The sequence below is a fragment of the Littorina saxatilis genome, linkage group LG3 (assembly GCF_037325665.1).
Source record: "Littorina saxatilis isolate snail1 linkage group LG3, US_GU_Lsax_2.0, whole genome shotgun sequence".
Taxonomy (NCBI): Eukaryota; Metazoa; Mollusca; class Gastropoda; order Littorinimorpha; family Littorinidae; genus Littorina; species Littorina saxatilis.
Genome location: NC_090247.1, coordinates 73,971,127 through 73,991,535, shown reverse-complemented (window position 1 = coordinate 73,991,535; position 20,409 = coordinate 73,971,127). Strand labels below are relative to the sequence as shown.

The window sequence follows — 20,409 nt, the reverse complement described above, 5'->3', positions numbered from 1 at the left end:
GGCGAGAGAGAGAGAGAGGGCGAGGGCGAGAGAGAGGGCGAGAGGGCGAGAGAGAGGGCGAGAGGGCGAGAGAGAGGGCGAGAGGGCGAGAGAGAGAGAGAGAGGGCGAGAGAGAGAGAGAGAGAGAGAGAGAGAGAGAGGGCGAGAGAGAGAGAGAGAGGGCGAGAGAGCGAGAGAGGGCGAGAGAGAGAGAGAGAGATGGCGAGAGAGAGAGAGAGAGGGCGAGAGAGAGAGAGAGAGGGCGAGAGAGAGAGAGAGAGAGGGCGAGAGAGAGGGCCAGAGAGAGAGAGAGGGCCAGAGAGAGAGAGAGAGGGTGAGAGAGAGAGAGAGAGAGAGAGAGAGAGAGAGCACAAGAAAGCAACGGCATGAAGAATATCCATGTTTGTGTGTGAACAGGGGACAGACAAAACCAAGCAGAAGTCTGAGGTAAAACACATCCATCTGCGCAAGAGAAAAGCCCTGGCTGACTGCTTCAAGCAGCTGGCTGACCTGGGTACGTTTGTGCTTTATACTTTGCAATCACTTTCCTTTTGCTGTCATTATATTGGTATTGCTGGCCTTAGATCCGACACCAGTTTGTAAATTACATATGTTAGGCATATTCAAAAGTATGAAGTGAACTAAGAGCAATAATGTGGTAAATAAATGATCAGAGAGGGGCGTAGTTAAATTCAGAACTTGGAAAGTCACACACGGGAGAAGCAACATCGATCTAGTATGTTGTCATTTTGTTTGTCTTTGTTAGTACAGAATCAAAAAACAAGAAAGGTAGGTTGTTGGAACGTTTGTTATTGACAAAACAATACAGTCACAGATATTTCGACCCAACGGTCTTTTAAGTGAACAGACAAACAATTACTCACACAAAATATTTTTCAATAACAAACGTTTGAACAATTTATCTTTCTTATTCTGAATTTTGGAACGTTGGCATCTCTTTGTTTTTGGCTTTGTTAGTGCAGACTTATTTTAGTGGTACACAAAGGGCTACCAGTAAAAAGGGCTACCAGTAAAAAGGGCTACCAGTAAAAAGGGCTACCAGTAAAAAGGGCATATATAGTTCACATGTGTGGCACAAGTAGCGCCTTGTATGATGGTGATCACTTCATGATTTGTTTTCTCTGTTCCTTTTAGGTCTGTCCTACAGGAAGGGCTTGGTCAAGGAGAAGACAACTCCTGTAGATGATGCTCTGCAGTTGCCTCCCTTCAACCCATCCGCTGTTCTTGGGAAAGAGTGAGTTGTACACGCCTTTCAAAAATTGTGATTAGTTGTGCTTGCTTATTTGATCAGTAACGAATAGACTTCTTTAACTGTAACATATAGCTTGCTGGGATAGAGGTTATGAAGACAAGCTTGCTGGGATAGAGGTTATGAAGACAAGCTTGCTGGGATAGAGGTTATGAAGACAAGCTTGCTGGGATAGAGGTTATGAAGACAAGCTTGCTGGGATAGAGGTTATGAAGACAAGCTTGCTGGGATAGAGGTTATGAAGACAAGCTTGCTGGGATAGAGGTTATGAAGACAAGCTTGCTGGGATAGAGGTTATGAAGACAAGCTTGCTGGGATAGAGGTTATGAAGACAAGCTTGCTGGGATAGAGGTTATGAAGACAAGCTTGCTGGGATAGAGGTTATGAAGACAAGCTTGCTGGGATAGAGGTTATGAAGAGAAAATGTCAAAAAGCAAGGTGTGAAAAGAAGGAAGCGTCAAGTTAGGGGTACGTCTTAACACTGTACTCATTTTTCTTGAACTTTTCATGTTTCAGAAGCAAACTGCTGGGTCTGTGGGAAGGCTGTGACACCTACTTCACCAAATGTCTGTCTCGTCTGGCTCAGCTGGCAGCCGCTCTCAAGTCACCCTCAAAGGTTGGTACTGCTCACTTCAAAGTTACTCACTCATCGCTGACATCAGTTCTAAAAGCCTCTGTCTATTATAAAAAGAAAAGAAAAAATCTAAAAAACAAAATGTCTTTTGTTGAGACAAGCAATGTTGAAAAGCAAAAGACTTTTGCATTTTGGCTAACCTTTTATTTGAGTCTTGAAGAAGCCCCCAAAGTGGAACATTTTGATGTTTGTATTTGTGCTGTCCTTCTGTTGGTGAGTACAGAATTCTTTTGGTTTTCAACAAGAAATTAAATGACGAGAGAGAAAATAGGAGATAAAGCATTCACTAAAAGTAGTTTGTGCTCAAAATTTGATTCTTCACCAAACAGCTTTATTGTTACTACAGTACATGCAGTGAACCCCCTTTAATTATGAAATACCTGTGCAATTATATGTTCATTTTTGAGCAGTTGATTATTACCGTATGGGGGTGAGTTCAGTATGCGGCAGCTCATATAGGAGAGAGAAATTTCAGTCTGTCAGATTGATTTTGAGAGAGTTTTGTAGGTGTGGTCTGGTGAATGCTAAAGAATGAGTTGACTGGCATAACACAGTGTAGGTGTGGTCTGGTGACTAAAGAATGAGTTGACTGGCATAACACAGTGTAGGTGTGGTCTGGTGACTAAAGAATGAGTTGACTGGCATAACACAGTGTAGGTGTGGTCTGGTGACTAAAGAATGAGTTGACTGGCATAACACAGTGTAGGTGTGGTCTGGTGACTAAAGAATGAGTTGACTGGCATAACACAGTGTAGGTGTGGTCTGGTGAATGCTAAAGAATGAGTTGACTGGCATAACACAGTGTAGGTGTGGTCTGGTGAATGCTAAAGAATGAGTTGACTGGCATAACACAGTGTAGGTGTGGTCTGGTGAATGCTAAAGAATGAGTTGACTGGCATAACACAGTGTAGGTGTGGTCTGGTGAATGATAAAGAATGAGTTGACTGGCATAACACAGTGTAGGTGTGGTCTGGTGAATGATAAAGAATGAGTTGACTGGCATAACACAGTGTAGGTGTGGTCTGGTGAATGATAAAGAATGAGTTGACTGGCATAACACAGTGTAGGTGTGGTCTGGTGAATGATAAAGAATGAGTTGACTGGCATAACACAGTGTAGGTGTGGTCTGGTGAATGATAAAGAATGAGTTGACTGGCATAACACAGTGTAGGTGTGGTCTGGTGAATGCTAAAGAATGAGTTGACTGGCATGACACAGTGTAGGTGTGGTCTGGTGAATGCTAAAGAATGAGTTGACTGGCATGACACAGTGTAGGTGTGGTCTGGTGAATGCTAAAGAATGAGTTGACTGGCATGACACAGTGTAGGTGTGGTCTGGTGAATGCTAAAGAATGAGTTGACTGGCATGACACAGTGTAGGTGTGGTCTGGTGAATGCTAAAGAATGAGTTGACTGGCATAACACAGTGTAGGTGTGGTCTGGTGAATGATAAAGAATGAGTTGACTGGCATAACACAGTGTAGGTGTGGTCTGGTGAATGATAAAGAATGAGTTGACTGGCATAACACAGTGTAGGTGTGGTCTGGTGAATGATAAAGAATGAGTTGACTGGCATAACACAGTGTAGGTGTGGTCTGGTGAATGCTAAAGAATGAGTTGACTGGCATAACACAGTGTAGGTGTGGTCTGGTGAATGATAAAGAATGAGTTGACTGGCATAACACAGTGTAGGTGTGGTCTGGTGAATGCTAAAGAATGAGTTGACTGGCATAACACAGTGTAGGTGTGGTCTGGTGAATGCTAAAGAATGAGTTGACTGACATAACACAGTGTAGGTGTGGTCTGGTGAATGCTAAAGAATGAGTTGACTGACATAACACAGTGTAGGTGTGGTCTGGTGAATGCTAAAGAATGAGTTGACTGGCATAACACAGTGTAGGTGTGGTCTGGTGAATGCTAAAGAATGAGTTGACTGGCATAACACAGTGTAGGTGTGGTCTGGTGAATGCTAAAGAATGAGTTGACTGGCATAACACAGTGTAGGTGTGGTCTGGTGAATGCTAAAGAATGAGTTGACTGGCATAACACAGTGTAGGTGTGGTCTGGTGACTAAAGAATGAGTTGACTGGCATAACACCGTGGAACCCCCCTTTTAAGACCCCCAGTTTGAGACTTCCTACTTTTTAAGACCCTCCTTCCTCAGATGTTTTATTCATAACCTCAGTAAATTTACTACCCCCCGCGGGTTAGGGGGAAGAATTGACCCGATGCTCCCCAGCATGTCGTAAGAGGCGACTAACGGATTCTGTTTCTCCTTTTACCCTTAAGTGTTTCTTGTATAGAATATAGTCAATGTTTGTAAAGATTTTAGTCAAGCAGTATGTAAGAAATGTTAAGTCCTTTGTACTGGAAACTTGCTTTCTCCCAGTAAGGTAATATATTGTAGTACGTTGCAAGCCCCTGGAGCAAATTTTTGATTAGTGCTTTTGTGAACAAGAAACAATTGACAAGTGGCTCTATCCCATCTCCCCCCTTTCCCCGTCGCGATATAACCTTCGTGGTTGAAAACGACGTTCAACACCAAATAAAGAAAGAAAGAAAGTAAATTTACTACATTTCAAGACTAACTTCCTTTCAGATCTTATTTTCTTAGATTTGTGAAGGTCGTAAAAGAAGGGTTCCACTGTAAAAACTTGTATGCATTTGTGTATGTAGGAGCTTGGTGTGGACAATGTTGAACGGTGCCGCGGCTTTGCTCAACACTTGGCAGACATCTTCATGAAACAGCGACAAGAACTGTCCGACACCTTCACACGCTTTGTCACACTAAGGTACTGTTCAGTAGGAACCTCTTGAAAGTGAACTCGAATTGCCCATCTGGTAAAGCCCAACATGTCTCCAGGAGACCAAACCTTGTCATAGTGGCAGGCCACAGAGCCAGCACCAGAAACTAGAGCTGTGCGCTGATGTTGGCCTTGAAGTTTTATTGACTCACATGCGAAGCAAAAGTGAGTCTATGTACTCACCCGAGTCGTCCGTCCGTCCGTCCGGACGTCCGGACGTCCGTCCGTCCGTCCGTCCGTCCGTCCGTCCGGAAAACTTTAACGTTGGATATTTCTTGGACACTATTCAGTCTATCAGTACCAAATTTGGCAAGATGGTGTATGATGACAAGGTCCCAAAAAACATTCATAGCATCTTGACCTTGCTTCAAGGTCAAGGTCGCAGGGGCCATAAATGTTGTCTAAAAAACAGCTATTTTTCACATTTTTCACATTTTCTCTGAAGTTTTTGAGATTCAATACCTCACCTATATATGATATATAGGGCAAAGTAAGCCCCATCTTTTGATACCAGTTTGGTTTACCTTGCTTCAAGGTCAAGGTCACAGGAGCTCTTCAAAGTTGGATTGTATACATATTTTGAAGTGACCTTGACCCTGAACTATGGAAGATAACTGTTTCAAACTTAAAAATTATGTGGGGCACATGTTATGCTTTCATCATGAGACACATTTGGTCACATATGATCAAGGTCAAGGTCACTTTGACCCTTATGAAATGTGACCAAAATAAGGTAGTGAACCACTAAAAGTGACCATATCTCATGGTAGAAAGAGCCAATAAGCACCATTGTACTTCCTATGTCTTGAATTAACAGCTTTGTGTTGCATGACCTTGGATGACCTTGACCTTGGGTCAAGGTCACATGTATTTTGGTAGGAAAAATGTGTAAAGCAGTTCTTAGTGTATGATGTCATTGCTAGGTTTAGTTATTTGACCTTGACCCTGAAGGTCAAGGTCATGTAAAGGTCAAGGTCAAGCATGTGAGTCGTATGGGCTTTGCCCTTCTTGTTTTAGTTTATGGTGTAAGCTTCTTTTTTTACATTTTAGTCAAGTTTTGACTAAATGTTTTAACATAGACGGGGAATCGAAACGAGGGTGTGGTGGATGCGTGTGTGTGTGTGTGTGTGTGTGTGTGTGTGTGTGTGTGTGTGTGTGTGTGTGTGTGTGTGTGTGTGTGTGTAGAGCGATTCAGAGAAAACTATTGGACCGATCTTCATGAAACTTCACATGAAAGTTCCTGGGTATGATATCCCCACACTTTTTTTTCTTTTTTTCGATAAATGTCTGATCTTCTTGTCGTTCGCCAATGCTAAACTTGGAGTCCAGCTCTGGTAATGAAGCTGGTGGTATAAATGTCTGATGACGTCATATCCGTCTTTTTGTGAAAGTTGAGGCGGCACTGTCACGCCTTCATTTTTTAAGCAAATTGGTTGAAATTGTGGTCAAGTAATCTTTGACTAAACCCGGACTTTGGTATTGCATTTCAGCTTGGAGGCTTAAAAATTAATTAATGAGTTTGCTCATTAAAAGCTGTCATTAAAATTGATTTTTCTCAAACAGATTTAAAATTGATTGCATTGTATTCCTCATCTTGTCCTTAATTCAAAAATATATACATATGTCATGTTTACTCTAAAAATTTGCTCAAAATGAAAGAAAATAGGTTCAGTAAGTACTACGGACGCGTACTTCACGGCGGCGAGCGTGCCCCGTCACGGTCTTCGGTATGGTTAGCCGAGACTATCTGAATGTAGTCTCGGCGATGACTGGTTTGTGGTGTTGATCTTGACTAAATGTTTTATATCGCTTCACGCGACTTGTTTTTAGTTTGTGTTCTTCTTTTAATTTATGCAACTATTTTCTCATTTCATTTGATTTCATCCTCCACTTTCACTGACTGCTGCATTTAAATATGGAATTTGGCACAATAAAAACAGAAAACCAAATTCTCATAGAATTTACCAGATGTGTTGACACTAACAGATAAAGGCACCGGCACGGTTGGCCTAGTGGTAAGGCGTCCGCCCCGTGATCGGGAGGTCGTGGGTTCGAACCCCGGCCGGGTCATACCTAAGACTTTAAAATTGGCAATCTAGTGGCTGCTCCGCCTGGCTTCTGGCATTATGGGGTTAGTGCTAGGACTGGTTGGTCCGGTGTCAGAATAATGTGACTGGGTGAGACATGAAGCCTGTGCTGCGACTTCTGTCTTGTGTGTGGCGCACGTTACATGTCAAAGCAGCACCGCCCTGATATGGCCCTTCGTGGTCGGCTGGGCGTTAAGCAAACAAACAAACAAACAGATAAAGGCAGAACAACCCAACATTATTCTGATAGCTTTCAACCACTGAGTGTTTTGATTATTGCATATTAAACTATCTCTTATTTGTGATTTGGGGTTTTATGTAAATGCTTAGTCTGCAGACTTGTAATGAATTTCAATGCATTCTACGCTTTGTGCAGGAAGCTGCTGTCTGCTGTGGAAACTCTGGAGAGCAGTGATTACCTCCCTTCACAGACAGAGGCTCATCAGTGGCTGGTACGTTTCTTCAAGTTGGTTTAAACATAAGTTTATTTCAACAAAGGTTACAATCATGACATGTTTTCAAAGCTCACAGAAACAGCAACAAGCTAGAACAAGCTCTTCAAGTTGATATCTCTGTGACAAAGTGCAGCTGATACAGGGCTAACACCTTTCCGGTTCTTGACGGAAATCCGGTTTTTGAAAACTTTTAAAACCGGAAAATCCGGTTTCTTAACCCTTTCATGACTGTATTTTTCTGATAGAGTTACTCTCCCTGGACTGAATTAATTTCCTGATATTTTGTCAAAAATGGGTACCACGTTTTAAAAAATTGCCAAAAAATACACACACACACACACACGCACAAAAAAACCACCACACAAAACACCACACATACACACACACAAACCCCCACCACACACAACATTGTACTGTACATTGTAACAGTAATGCTCTTTAAATGCAGAGACACTCTCTCACCTTGGACCACGCCCACACCTCTGCTCTGGGGTTGGGGTGGGGTACGTTGTACCGTATGTACGACCACAAAATCGCTCAGTAGATGTACTTGGTTGTGGAACAAAGAAATCTTCATCGTCACTCAACTCACTTCGGTCTGCTTCATCAACAACAAAGTCCGAATCTCCATCGCTATCACTGTTTAGAAACAGTTCCTGAATCGCTTCATGTGTAATGAATGTACGACGAAGTTGACGTGCCGGCTTTTCTGCCATATTTCCTTCAAAAGTATACAAAAAACGATCGCAAATCCACCAACATGTGCTGACAGCATCACACGAGGCTTCAGCAGGAAGTTTAGCGCAGTTATTTCCCTTTGGCCACTGTGAAAAATCGGAATGGGAAAGGAACTGGAGCACTCCGTCGGACCCGAGTATACTCGTGGCCCGTCCAGTAGAGCAGTGTGTGGGACCCGAGTAAACTCGTGGCCCGTCATGAAAGGGTTAAAGTAAAACGTTGTTCTTTTGTCCCTACAAGATAATAAAAAAAAAGCCTCAGCTTCTGGGGGGCGCCGCCGTGGACCCTGGCCTTTCAGGTTTTTCACTTTTTGTGTGTTTTAGCCCTGCTGATATTTTGAGGGTGTTGTTATGCAACTTACTTTTATGAAATACCTAGCTCTTTGAAGCAGATGTGGATGTTTGCTGGTTTGATGTACAGAGACAAGTGTCTAATGTGAAACATTGTGAATTAGCCAGAAAACATATGCCATAAAGTAGTGGGGTAAGGTTCAAAGAAAACTGAGATTACTACCTAAGCCATCTAAATACTGTTTTGCTCTTTCTTTGGTTTTTCAACATATGTAGCTGCTTGGGCATCACCTGAGTAAGACCGGCACGGTTGGCCTAGTGGTAAGGCGTCCGCCCCGTGATCGGGAGGTCGTTGGTTTGAACCCCGGCCAAGTCATACCTAAGACTTTAAAATTGAAGTTACCCTAAATGTGATGATGATAACTCAGGAGATGCTTTAGTCAATGTTGTAAACATGTTCATATCTTTCATTTAGCTGTGAGTTCCTGAAATTCTGGCTGCTTTCTTCAACGAGTGTTCATGTGTGTATTGACAGGAATCGGCGAAGAACGTTGTGACCCAGGTGGCTCAGGGGTTGACCCAGTTCTCCTTGCTCCTCCAGTCCTGTCCACCAGCCAGCAACACACCTGAGGCCTCACCTGCCGTGTCCCCCTTCTTACCTGCCGACCTCTCACCCATGGCTCACCTCAAGCATGGCGATGAGCTGTGGTCAAGGTCTTTCACCTCTGTGCAGGTACAACACATGAAAATGAAATGAAAGGAAAAGGAGCAGTTTCGTTTGTAACTCGCACACACACACACACACACACACACACACACACACACACACACACACACACACACACACACACACACACACACACACACACACACACACACACACACACACACACACACACACACACACACACACACACCAACCAACCAACCAACCAACCAACCAACCAACCAACAAACCAACAAACAAACAAAGTTTACATTGAGAATGTATCATAACATTTTAGTTGTGAACATGCAGCTTCCACCGTACTGCTCTTGATTATGTTGAGTATTAGTTTGAGATGTGGGCACTATTTGTGGCCATGTGTTACCTTGTTGTGGTCTTGTGTTGCAGATGTGGGCAATATTTGTGGCCATGTGTTACTTTGTTGTGGTCTTGTGTTGCAGATGTTCCTTGAAACAACAGGAGGGATGCAGACCAAGCTGCTGGCTCTCTCTGATAGGACTATTTTCACAAGGTAAGAATGTAAAAGGAACGATTCACTGTACCTTTTCTTCTTTGTTTGTGTCTGTGTGTTTGTGTCTGTGCATTAGTGTGTGTGTGTGTGTGTGTGAAATTTAGTAGGCAAAATAGAGCATCCCTTCCATGGCAGAGAGCCTTGTTCATGACTCTCTACGTCTAGCCCGTGAATACTACAGCAAACGTTTGGTTTTACGCCTTCTCATGAGATAATGTCTTGTGAAGGTTTTTCTCGGCCAAATGACATACTGTTCAGTAGAAACATTTGTTTCTATAATTAGGTGCATGTTAAAATGTGGGAAGGCATTTCACAGTGAAAAGGCTTGTTCGTGATAAATTTCTAAGCTATCCTTGGCCAGATGAGGCAAGAGTTTGGAACAGCTCCCAAATTGCCGAGAGTTGAAACATGCAAGCATCGTATGTGTGTGCTGCATGAATTGTTATTCTGTGAAGAGAGCATCCCTTCCACGGCAGAGAGCCTTATTCATGACTCTCTACGTCTAGCCCGTGGATGCTACAGTAACGTTTGGTTTTAACCCTTCATGCCTACCCTGCGTGTTGAAGGTTTTTCTCGGCCAAATGACATTCCTCTACAACTGATCATAAACTTAAGCAAATAATGTTATTAGGTATCTATTTTTTGTACTCATAGCTTACTGTAAGCCAGTTTTTGAGTGATTCACATTATTGATATGCTTTTGTAGGCCTGCATCACTACCTTCATATGACCGTTATTTGTTGTCTTCCCTGGACGTCTTACCAAAAATGGAATACAGTGGTCGCCGCTTAATAAAGCCACTTCTGGACCGACGAAAAATGGCTTTAATAAGCGGCGGATTTATTAACCGGCGGTCCAGGAATACGTCATTTTCGAAAGAAAAAAATTTCGTTTCGTTTGTTTACGTCACTCAGTCACTTTCTTTCGTCATTTACACTTGTTTGAATCTAAACAAAACTTCACGAAGGATGTTGAACTTTTGTTTTAATTATGTACATGTACGTGTACTTTGATCACTTCGGTACATCAATAATTTCACTGTCACCGTCACGAATCATTACTCGGCAGAGAAGAACGATTTTATGAGTGTTTGTTTGTTGGTCGTCTTCCACATTAGAACAAGATAATGTGAGTTTTAGTCACAAACTACGTGATTTCTTAGGGAAAACTGGCTTTAATAAGCGGCGGGTTGGTTTTATTAACCGGCTTTTTCTAATACATAAGATATAGTGATAAATCCGGACCGTCTGAAATCGGCTTTTATAAGCGGCTGGCTCTATTAACCGCGGTTTTATTAAGCGGCGTCCACTGTATTTGGGTGATAGCCTTGCTTCTGTTGGCAATGGTAAAGCCTTAGAATGCAGAAGTCTTTTTAGGGTGTATTCTGCAGAGGTTAATGCATTCAGAAGCTGATGGATAAAGTCAATTCTATACTTGTCTGTCTCACCAAAGAATGCGACAGTAATGTTTTGATCTTTAGCAGTGGTGGATCTGGTGCCACGCACTGTCACGCAATCAAACAACACTGACTTCTTCACATAAACACAGTTAGATAACGTTCGTTAAAAGAGGCATGCAATAAACATAAGTATGATTGTTAGGTTTCCCAGTTTTTGTGGTATGTGGCGAATGGCTGCCTAAATGGCGGTGTAAAAACATTCAGGCATGTAAAAACCATGGGAGTTTCAGCCCATGAACGAAGAAGAATGGTATGAACTTTCAAGTGAAAAACAATGATTGACATGAAAAACTTGGTGACACTTGATACTGATTCTTTGATATGAACAGCATACTGCAAGTAATGAGAACTTTACATATAATTCCTGCAATCTAAACGGTAGTGTTCCAGTATTGTTGATAACATGTTCTGTTTGATTAAGGGTATTCAGCTGGTATGGCACGGTGGCCTAGTGGTAAGGCGTCCTCCCCGTGATCAGGAGGTCGTGGGTTCGAACCCCGGCCGGGTCATACCTAAGACTTTAAAATTGGCAATCTAGTAGCTGCTCCGCCTGGCGTCTGGCATTATGGGGTTAGTGCTAGGACTGGTTGGTCCGGTGTCAGAATAATGTGACTGGGTGAGACATGAAGCCTGTGCTGCGACTTCTGTCTTGTGTGTGGCGCACGTTATATGTCAAAGCAGCACCGCCCTGATATGGCCCTTCGTGGTCGGCTGGGCGTTAAGCAAACAAACAAACAAACAAAATTCAGCTGGTATAATTTCCTTGTTTTCACTACCTATTTATTTATTCATGCTTTTATTACTTAGTTAGTGGAAGAATCTTTTGTTATGTATGATTGATGGTGTATGCTTTTAATTAAGCGTTGCTGACTCAATGAATGTAGATGTAAATGCTTGTATAACTGTGTTTTAATTTTAAATGTGTCAAGTGCAAAGAGCATAATTGTAAAGTTATGATGTTGCGCTATATAAATGCTCATTTATTATTATTATTATTATTATTATTTTGAACTCATTTCTGCAACAAGTTTTGAACACAATAATGTGACATTGATTAGTACATAGTTCTACTGGCAAATGAACACTATTTATTTATAATGTGTACCTCTTTTCTTGTAGAACTATACTTTGTTTCACAAAGTGTTCAAAACCTGTTACAAAAATGTGTTCAAAAGTGGAACACTTCTGTTTAGAGTGTGCTTTGTGTTATCCTTGCCCATTAGATATGGGGCGGGGATATAGCTCAGTTGGTAGCGCGCTGGATTTGTATTCAGTTGGCCGCTCTCAGCGCGAGTTCGATCCCAGGTTCGGCGGAAATTTATTTCACAGAGTCAACTTTGTGTGCAGACTCTCTTCGGTGTCCGAACCACCCCCCGTGTATACTACATTGGGTGTGCACGTTAAAGATCCCACGATTGACAAAAGGGTCTTTCCTGGCAAAATTGCTCAGGCACAGTTAATAATTGTCTACCATACCCGTGTGACTTGGAATAAGGCCGTGAAAGGTAAATATGCGCCGACATGCCTGCAATCTACTGGCCGTATAAAATTTCATCTCACACGGCATCACTGCAGAGCGCCTAGAACTGTACCCACGGAATATGCGCGATATAAGCGTCATTGATTGATTGATTGATAGATATATTCCTTTGCTGCTCTTTTCTGAAATTAGCCGAGACTGTTCGCCCCGTTCATATTCTTCCAGCTTCAGTCTGGTGTTTTTGTGAGTCTTCAGTCCACCCAACTCCCAGGTCATGTACGCATTCAGAAGCTGATGGATAAAGTCAATTCTGTACTTGTCTGTCTCACCAAAGAATGCGACAGTAATGTTTTGATCTTTAGCAGTGGTGGATCTGGTGCCACGCACTGTCACGCAATCAAACAACACTGACTTATTCATAAACACAGTTAGAAAACGTTCGTTGAAAGAGGCATTCAATAGAGATAATTATGATTGTCAGGTTTCCCAGTTCTCATGGAATGCACTTTTCAGCGAAAAAACTGATTGACATTAAAAAAAACTTGGTTACACTTGAAACATTCTGTGATAGGAGCATTTCCTAGTTAGACCGCAACAGACCTGCAAGTAATGAGAACTCTACATTCCTGCTTTGTTTTATCCTTGCAAGTAGACGAATTCTTGAAACAACTCTGTTGTGAAAGAGGAAAGTTGCAAGTTGTCTCCCTTTAAAAAAAAGTATTTTGAGGACTTGAAACCTGTGTGCAAGTAGTGTCCCTTTAAAATACCAGTATTTTGAAAACTTGAAGTCTGCTGGAACGTTGTGTCCCTTTAAAAATACTAGCATTTTGAGAACTTAAAAACTTGGGGGAAAAACTGCAAATTGTCTCCCTTTAGAGAACATGGGCAAGTTGTCTCCCTTTAAAAAAAACAGGGCAAGTTATTGTCTCCCTTTAAAAAAACCACCACTATTAGAGGACTTTTAAACCTGTGGGCAGGTTGTCTCATTTTAAAACACCTACTAGTAGAGGACTTCGAACCTGTCTCCCTTTAAAACACCAGATTTTGTAGAAATTGAAACATGAGGGCAAGTTGTCTCCCTTTACAAGACTAGCTATTAGGCCTTGAAACCTGCTGGCAAGTTGTTTCCCTTTGAAACATCAGCTATGAGAGGACTTGAAACCTGCAGACATGTTATCTCCCTTTACAGCTATTAGAAGAACCTGCAGACAAGTTATCTCCCTTTAAAACGCCAGTCTGCTTACTCTGTTGACTCCTCTGCTTTGAAAAACAGGTGTTAGAATGTGTAGTGTTTTCACAAGTTCTGCCTTGGGTCCTGTGGGTCTTGTTCAAGTTACATACTGTCTCTCGGTTGGGTAAGACTTTTGCATTCAGAAGCTGATGGACACAGTAATTTCAGTGCTTGTCCGTCTCACCAAAGAATGCTATAACAATGTGTTGGTCTTTAGCAGTGGTAGCTTCTGTGCTATGAACTGTCACGCATCCAAGCAACACTAATTAACACAGAATCATTCGTTAAGTTAATATCAGTTGACTTGCTACTCGTGAGGCTGTTTCCCGTACTGATTGATGAGCTAGTGTCTTGTCCCTGCAAACCTGCTTTTTCAATTGTTGTTGTTTATAGCACTTGGTTGTTTGTTTAATGTTCTCGCATAGTCTGCTTCAGGTCTGCATTTTACTGAAGTTATGGTTCGTGTTTTTGCCAGGGGAGAATTTTGCATTCAGAAGCTGATGGACACAGTGAATTCTATACTTGTCTGTCTCACCAAAGAATGCAACAGTAATGTGTTGGTCTTTAGTAGTGGTAGCTTCTGTGCTATGCACTTTCACGCATCCAAGCAACAACGATAGATGCAAACAAAATAGACAATGTTTGGAAATAGCTCTGTTAGTCTTAGGATTTTCTTGCTTGGCTCAGTAAAAGGGGCTCTTACTCTGCCACACAGCTAAAAACACTGACCGAGTTATTTCTGGAAAACAATATTGTGCTTGGCTGACTTGATATATGAGTTGATTAATCTTATGTCACGTTCATGGTACATTTACTGATTGTTGACATGTCTGGTCTCTCCTCGTCAGCTTGCTCTGTTGACTCCTATGCTTTAAAAAAATAGGTGTTTCTGCCTTGTGTTCTGTGATTTTCAAGCTTTTTCAAGTTACATACTGTCTCTCTGTCACTAAGGGAGACTTTTGCATTCAGAAGCTGATGGACACAGTAATTTCAGTACTTGTCTGTCTCACCAAAGAATGCTATAACAATGTGTTGGTCTTTAGCAGTGGTAGCTTCTGTGCTATGCACTGTCACGCATCCAAGCAACAATCTAATTAATTAACACAATCATTCGTTAGGATAATATCGGTTGACTTGCTACTCGTGAGGCTGTTTGCCATACTGACTGATGACCTGTCTTGGCCCTGCCAACCTCTGCTTTGTCAGTGGATTGTAAATAGCACTTGGTTGTCTGTTTGATGTTCTTGCACGTTCTGCTTTGGGTCTGCAGTTTACCCAAGTTATGGTTTATGTCTTTGCTAGGTGAGACTTTTGCATTCAGAAGCTGATGGACACAGTAATTTCAGTGCTTGTCTGTCTCACCAAAGAATGCTATAATAATGTGTTGGTCTTTAGCAGTGGTGGCTTTGGTGCCATGCATTGTCACGCATCCAAGCAACAATAATTAATACAGAATCATTGGATATCATTTGACCTACTTCTCATGAGGATGTTTGCCGTACTGATTGTTGACCTGTCTTGTCCCTGGAAATTGCTTTTTTAGTAGATTTTGTTGTTGTGAATAGCACTTGGTTGTTTGTTTAATGTTCTCGCGCGTTTTGCTTCGGGTCTGCAGTTTACTTAAGTTATGGTTTGTGTCTTTGGAAGGGAAGAATTTAGCATTCAGTAAGGGACACAGGTATTTCAATTACTTGTCTGTCTCACCAAGAATGCTATAATAACGTGTTGGTCTTTAGCAGTGCATGGTGGCTTTGATGCCATGCATTGTCACGCATCCAAGCAACACTAATTAACAATGAATCATTTGTTAGGTTGGTATTACTTGACTTGCTGCTTATATTTGTGCCATACTGATTGATGTCTTTTCCCTGCAAACCTGCTTTGTCAGTTGATTTTCTTTGTTGTTGTAAATAGCACTTGGTTGTTTGTTTAATGTTCTGCTATGGGTCTGCAGGGTACTCAAGTTATGGTTCGTGCCTTTGCTAGGGGAGACTTTTGCATTCAGAAGCTGATGGACACAGTGAATTCTATGCTTGTCTGTCTCACCAAAGAATGCTATAACAATGTGTTGGTCTTTAGCAGTGGTGGATTTGGTGCCATGCATTGTCACGCATCCAAGCAACAGTGATTAACGCAGATTCCTTTGTTAGGTTGACATTTTTTTTTCTTCCTTTTTTTCTGAGGTGCACATAGTTGATCACTTCAAGCTGCCTGCGGGTATTGTTGAAAGCTAAGGGCAAAGATGAAACTGACAGTGACTCTCATTACCTTTCCAGCAAAGATGTGGGCACCCTCACCAACACTGTGACACAACTGTCAACCATTCAGCAAGGACTGAGGGAAATGGCCGACACCTTGGACAACGGCAACGACAACTGCTTGACCACCACCATCACCTTCCTCTCGTCCTCCATCCACAAACTGCACAACGACTACGCGACATGGAGAAACAAACTGCACAAACTCGTACCACTGAAACTGAGCAAAGAACTTTGCTTCTCCGGTGAAGTGCAGACAGAGGTTGACAAGTTTGCAGGGAAAGTGGAACAGCTGGTGGAGTCGGCCTTGCTCACTGTGCAGAAGTTGGTCAAGAGCCAGGAGCAGGAGAGAAAGAAGGACACAGAGAAGACGAACGAACAAGATGATGAGGAAGGGGAGGATGGTTTGAAGGAGAAGCATCTGATGCTTTTGACTGAACAGCTTGGGAGGCATGTGTCGTTCCTTCACTCTGAGCAGGTGAGTCTTAATGTGACTGCCAGGTTATTAAAGTTTTCCCTAAATTGTTTTATGAATGAGCGCTTCTGGGGTGATAACGCGAGACAACTCCTGTGATCTTGCCGTGAGGTTCCGCCTGTTACCATTGTCTTTTTACCGTATAAAATGCACAACTTACACATGAACTGTTACCAAAGCGACATGCTATTTGGGACCAATGCACGTTTTTTCTTGTGATCTTGCCGCGAGGTTCCGCCTGTTACCAGCCGAAAGAAAGAAGGGGCATAACCTCACCAGAACCGCCCATTGTCAAGGCAAAGTATACTCTAGGTGTGATTTCTTGTGCAATGTTATCATTGTAACATTTAATGATGATATAAATGCTATACTTCACTGTTGTCCTTGTGTCAAGCCATTTGTTTTTACTATTTTCTGTTCTGTCTCTTTTTTCACTGTGTCTCTCAGTCTGTCTCTGTCTGTCTGTCTGTCTGTCTCTTTCTCTGTCTGTCTGTCTGTCTGTCTCTTTCTCTGTCTGAACCCAACTCCCTCTTTCATTGTTTGTGTTGTAATTATCAACCATTCTACTGTTCTGTTTCAGATGACGGAGACTTTGCAAGAGCTTTGCAACGACTTGAAAGAAAAGACAGAAACCTCAGCCTCCAGCGTTGACCAGAAGAGCCTGTCGGCAGCAAGCCAAGTGTCAGTGTGTGCGAGACTGCTGCTTCACAGCAAGCCCCTGCTGAGTCTGTATGGTGAGATCATGGAGAACCACGTGGCAAAGTCCTTGGCCTTGCATCGCACGCTGGGCAAAATGCTGTCAGTCATGCTGGCTGTCTTCACACAGCTTGCCTTGAAGGTAAGGAGTGTTGTGTCGGTCTGTCCGTGTGTTTGTGTGGGTGCATGCACGATCTGTGCATGTTAGTGTGTGTGTGTATCTTTGTAGAGAATGTATGTGATAGTAAACTTTTACATCAAACTCAAAGTAGAGAAATATTGCAACAAACTACATGGGTGGGATTCTTCCGGTATATTCCGGAAATCCGGATTTGTAATGTCTGTGGTGATGGTTTTTTTGGTTGTTAATTATGCAAATCCTTCAGCGTCTGGGGGCCACCAGAACACCCTTAAAACTCTTCAGGCTTCATGACATTGTTCAGTCCCACCGTGAAACTATATCTATGTAGTGTTTTCACAAGTTCTGCCTTGTATCCTGTGATTCTCCAGTCATTTCAAGTTGCATACTGTCTCTCTGTCAGGTGAGAATTTTGCATTTAGAAGCTGATGGACACGGTGAATTCTGTACTTGTCTGTCTCACCAAAGAATGCTATAATAATGTGTTGGTCTTTAGCAGTGGTGGCTTTGGTGCCATGCATTGTCACGCATCCAAGCAACAGTGATAAGCCGAGTATTTCTAAAGTTCAAACTTGGGCTCAGGATTCATCTTTGTTGCAAGTTAGAAATTACAAGGATAAGTTGGGATATGACAAGGGAATTGTATCTCCTAAATCTCTTTTGCATAAGAGGGAGAAGGCCAGGAGTTTGGGGGGGAGGGGGGGGGGAGGGGGGGGAGGTTGGGTTGGGGTGAGAGCAGCAAACAAGGCCTTCGGCTCAACATGTACATCTCTGCAAAATAAAATTTCAGCCGATGCTTTGCAGAAGATACATATTATTCACCCCTTTATTTATCTCATGTGCAGGGTTTCTGTCTGCCGGCTGAGTACAGTGACGACGCAGGAGGAGAGGGCGCCACTGACTTTGTCGACATTGAGGGTGGGGGTGTCGGTGAGGGGGAGGGGGCAAAGGACGTCAGTGAACAAATCGAGTCTGAAGATCAGGTAAATTGCTAACCGAGTGAAGATCAGGTAAATTGCTAACCGAGAGTGTGTGTGTGTGTGTGTGTGTGTGTGTGTGTGTGTGTGTGTGTGTGTGTGTGTGTGCGCACACACAGAAAGGTAAACAAAATGTGACATGTGCAGCTGACATTTTTTGGTTAGTACATCATTTCGTTTTACTCATCCGAGTTATAAGCATATCATTTATGCAGCGAGGTGTTTAGTCGATAATAATTTTATTAGTTAGTAAATACATATCTAATGTTCATAATGTTGTAGTGTTGCATCTGTTTTAGGCACCACCATTGTAATTACTCATGCTTGAAGTAACAAATTTGATTGATTTTGCTCTGATACTAATTGGTTTCATTTTGTGGCTACTTTGTGCAGCTGGATGAAACTCGTAAACAAGATGAGGAGAAGGAGGAAGGGGGGGACCAGCAGCCAGACATTGCCCCCGAGGACAACGCAATAGAAATGTCAGACGATTTTGAGGCCAAGCCACAGGACCTGGAGCCTGTTGGTAAGTTGTCTCCCTTTAGAACGCAAGCATTTTAAAAACTTTAAACCTGCGGACAAGTTGTAAAATTCCAGTATTTTCAGGAATAAAACTTTCTAGCAAATCATTAAAGATAACAAACAAAAACACACACACAGTACTTCAATGCCTTTTAATGGAAGGACTTAAAACCTGCGGCAAGTTGTCTCCCTGTAAAATATCAGTATTTTGAAAACTTAAGACTGGCTTAGCAAGTTGTGTGCCTTGAAAATAACAGTAATTTTAGAACTTGGAAACTGTTAGCAAGTTGTCTTTCTTTAAAATACTTTTTGAAGACTAAACCTGCTAGCGAGTTGTCTCCCTTTATAATACCAGTATTTGACCAATTTAAACCTGCTGGCAAGTTGTGTCTGTTTAAAAATACACAGGCATGGAAATTGTCAGCCGAAAAGCAAAAGTCCGCCGAATTTGTTTTATTCCGCCGTAAAAGCAAGTGTCCGCCGAAAAAAATAAATGGGGGAGGCCAAAAAACTGAATAGGCAAAATTGCACCATTTGGGTTCTTTGGAGAAGAAAAAAATGCGTGCAAGTAGTGTCCCTTCTAAAATACAAGCATTTTGAAGACTTCAATGACTTCAAACCTGCTGGCAAGTTGTCTCACTTTACAAATACCATTATTTTGAGGGCTTGAAACTTGTGGATAAATAGTCTCCCTTTCAAACAACAGAGGAATTGAAACCTGTGGGCAAGTTTTCTCCCTTTTTAGCTATTTAGAGGAATAGTGGGCTAGTTTTCTCCCTTTAAAACACCAGCTATTGGAGGTTTTGAAACCTGCAAACAAGTTATCTCCCTTTACAGCTTTTAGAGGAATTGAACCCTGCACGGTAGTTGTTTCCCTTTAAAACACCAGCTATTTGAAATGTGGGCAAGTTGTCTCTCTTTAAAACTTAGCTACTTGAGGAATTGAAACCTGCATGCAAGTTGTCTCCCTTTGAAACCCCAGCTTTTTGAGGTATAGAAACCTGTTGACAAGTTATCTCCCTTTAGAGCTACTAGAGGAATTCAAACCTGCAGGTAAGTTGTCGCCTTTTAAAACGCCACCTGGAGGAATTAAAAAATAAGGGCAAGTTCTTGCCCTCTAAACGGCTGCTATTGGAGGAATTGAAACCTGCAGGCTATTTGTCTCCATTTAAAATGCCAGCTTTTGTAGGAATTGAAACATTAAGGCAAGTCGTCTCCCTTTACAGCTATTGGAGGAATACCTGCAGGCAGGTTGTCTCCCTTTACAACTTCAGCAATCACAGGAATTGATATCTGCGGGCAAATTGTCTCCCTTTAAAATTTCAGCAAAAAGAATTGAAACCTGGTGGCAAGTTGTCTTGTTTTTGGCTCACGTAAGTGTAGCCTATGCGATGATAAACTTTGTCTGTCTGTGCGTGTGTGTGTGTGTGTGTGTGTGTGTGTGTGTGTGATAGAAACTTTAACATTTCCGAGTCTATGGATTACGTCAGTCTCGGTCAAAAGTGTTCGACGTGTGTGATAGAAACTATTTGAAGACGTCACATTATGACGTAAGAGGGTTAGACGTCACGCAAAGGAATTACTGAAAGTCTCGGTCATTGTTATTGTGAGCGGGCCGAGACTACTTGGCAGATCCAGGGTCTCGCTTTCTTGCACAGTTTCACCTATGCTTACTGTG

The 20,409-nt window shown here is 42.3% G+C and overlaps 1 protein-coding gene across 2 annotated transcripts in view; it reads left to right on the top strand.

The window, feature by feature from the left end:
* The window catches only part of LOC138963233 (midasin-like), a 221,192-nt gene that overhangs the window by 174,628 nt on the left and 26,155 nt on the right, over positions 1-20,409 (top strand). For both annotated transcript variants that reach the window (XM_070335290.1, XM_070335291.1), the window contains exons 62-72: positions 397-493; positions 1,135-1,234; positions 1,766-1,865; positions 4,559-4,674; positions 7,150-7,225; positions 8,792-8,989; positions 9,424-9,494; positions 15,941-16,400; positions 16,978-17,235; positions 18,078-18,215; positions 18,603-18,735. In XM_070335290.1, coding sequence (XP_070191391.1) covers positions 397-493; positions 1,135-1,234; positions 1,766-1,865; positions 4,559-4,674; positions 7,150-7,225; positions 8,792-8,989; positions 9,424-9,494; positions 15,941-16,400; positions 16,978-17,235; positions 18,078-18,215; positions 18,603-18,735 — 1,747 coding nt within the window. The remainder of the gene's footprint in view (positions 1-396; positions 494-1,134; positions 1,235-1,765; positions 1,866-4,558; positions 4,675-7,149; positions 7,226-8,791; positions 8,990-9,423; positions 9,495-15,940; positions 16,401-16,977; positions 17,236-18,077; positions 18,216-18,602; positions 18,736-20,409) is intronic.